This window comes from Fulmarus glacialis, unplaced genomic scaffold (genome assembly GCF_000690835.1).
Source record: "Fulmarus glacialis isolate BGI_N327 unplaced genomic scaffold, ASM69083v1 scaffold31467, whole genome shotgun sequence".
NCBI classification, from domain to species: Eukaryota; Metazoa; Chordata; class Aves; order Procellariiformes; family Procellariidae; genus Fulmarus; species Fulmarus glacialis.
The window spans coordinates 1-2,282 of NW_009225590.1; the positions used below are offsets into that span (position 1 = coordinate 1).

At 44.2% G+C, this 2,282-nt stretch overlaps 1 protein-coding gene across 1 annotated transcript; it reads left to right on the forward strand.

Annotated features, from left to right (window-relative positions):
- Positions 1-6: 6 nt before the first annotated feature.
- LOC104071267 (protein RTF2 homolog) lies at positions 7-1,935 on the forward strand (the record flags this gene model as incomplete). The annotated part of the gene is made up of 4 exons (XM_009582539.1): positions 7-114; positions 1,244-1,338; positions 1,443-1,536; positions 1,732-1,935. Coding segments are annotated over exons 1-4 (462 nt in total), but the record flags the coding sequence as incomplete, so codon positions are not given.
- Positions 1,936-2,282: the final 347 nt, after the last annotated feature.

The window sequence follows — 2,282 nt, forward strand, 5'->3', positions numbered from 1 at the left end:
CCGTGGGGGAAGCGGACCCGGAAGCGTAGCGCTGCGCGGAGCGAGATGGGGTGCGATGGCGGCACCATCCCCAAGCGGCACGAGCTGGTCAAGGGGCCCCGCAAAATCGAGAAGGTTGGAGGAGGCTGCGTGAGGGCGGCGGGGAGCGCGGCCGGGGGCTGTCAGACCGGCCTTGTGAGCCTGGGCCTTGAGCATGGGCCCGCGGCCCGGGGGGAGAGAGGCCCCAGGGAGGCCTGGTTAGTGCTGCCCGTCCCGCAGTGAGCCGGGCATGGCCCTCCTGGTGCTGCAGCGTGGGGGAGAGCGCCCTTCTGCGTGGCACTGGGCCGGTCTGCGGGTACCGCCTCAGGGTGACTGTATCTGCGGCGCTAGTGGCAGGGGGACTGTATCTGCGGCGCTAGTGGCAGCTACAGGAGTTCCCTTCGTCTTCTGGAGGGCTTTTTGGACATTCTGCTCAGCGCGTGGGGTTTAGGGGCCTCCTTCGTCTAGGGGTACAGTATCTGCTGGCAACGCTTTTGGTGGATTGCTTAATAGTGTGACCAGAGCATTGCTGGTATTGAGTGTGGCCATTTCAGCATTCTATCTGCTTGCATTCTGATTGTTGCTTGGGCTCTCTTTTTAGGGTGTTTTAGGGTAATGGATGTACAGTGGCATCACAGGTGTGGATAGTTGGATGAAGAGCGGGAAAAATCTCACAGCAAGTGGCAGAAAACAGGCAAATTACACTTTCTGATGTAAAATAAGTAAATAAAATCCATTTCCTCCCCACACCTGACTGTCAGAGTAGCTTTGAAGCTCAACCTTTCTCTTATGGCCTAATGTGTCATAAAATTCATGTTTTTAGACTAGAGCTTCAGGTAGCATCCTGACATCCCCAGATTTGTTTTTCTTGTTATCTTGTTCCTTACAGGGAGCGGAACTGGTAGCTAAGCCAAGCACGGGTGAGATGTAGAACTAGAGAGAAGAGGGTAGTGGAAAACATGTGAAGAGCAAAGAGGCAAAAAGAGGGAAGGGGACGTGTTCAATAGATAGAGGCAGACCCTCAAAACTGGTCATGAATTTTGCTAAAAGGTTTTGCTAATGGGTTTTGCTAAAGTAATTTTAGGGAATAGATTTGAATGCAGAAAGTAGGTTTGGTAAGATACCGGGGGATTTGATTAATGCTTCAAGTATTACTTGATTTTATGTTTAAATAATTTGTAAATATAAAAGCTATTTTAAAATCATGAGGTTTTTTTTTCTTCAGGTTGACAAAAATGCTGAATTGGTAGCAAGATGGTACTACTGTGCTCTGAGTCAAGAGAAGTTATGTCGGCCAATTGTAGCCTGTGAGCTAGGCAGGTATGAATGTTTCGATAAAGACCGCTGTATTAAAAGGTACTAATTTATAAATAAAAGAATGTTATGAAAATCAAATATGACTACTAAAAAATTTTATGTTATAGGTTGTATAATAAAGATGCCATCATCGAATTTTTGTTGGACAAGTCAGCTGATAAAACTCCTATGGAAGCTGCATCACATATCAAGAGCATTAAGGTAAACAGGTTGTGTCTAATCTTAAAAAGTGCCATGAAAGTTAAAACATGCTACAAAACCTCAATTTGTTTGTGTTCTCACTATATACTAAAAGTGTTAAAAATAGCAAACCACAATGAAAAAAATCTTGGGGAATGTTATCATGACTCAGAAATCATTAGTAAACAGCCTAAGACTTGCATTTTTATTTTTCAGAATGTAACAGAACTAAACCTTGCAGATAATCCAGCTTGGAGTGGTGATAAAGAGAGTATAAAAGGTGACAAATATGATGACATCCAGTCTGCACGCTTTATATGCCCTGTGGTGGGACTGGAAATGAATGGAAGACATAGGTCAGTAAGTTTCTGGATTTTGGTTCTTAGAAGCGAGTACTGTGCTAAACTGAATATAGAGCAGGTAAAAATGTTTGAATCAATAATGTTGCAGTTCATGTACTTAAGCCTTTGTGGGGAATATTTGTCCTTCTTTCAGAAGGTGGGAGTTCGGGAGACTGCTAAGGGTCCTTTCGTTTCATGTTCAAGAGAAAACATAAAAAGTTAACCCTTTCCTAAATGAATTTATATGTATAATAAAGGAGTAGAGGACAATGTAGGCAGAGAAAAAGTGACTAAAAGTTTTTTGGGGGCTAAACCACAGGAGATTGGTATGGACAAGCAGAGGGAGGTCGGATGAGACCTCACTGTGTGTGACATCAAGCAATTCTACCTCTCCCTCTGTTAGAATCATAGAATCATAGAATGGTT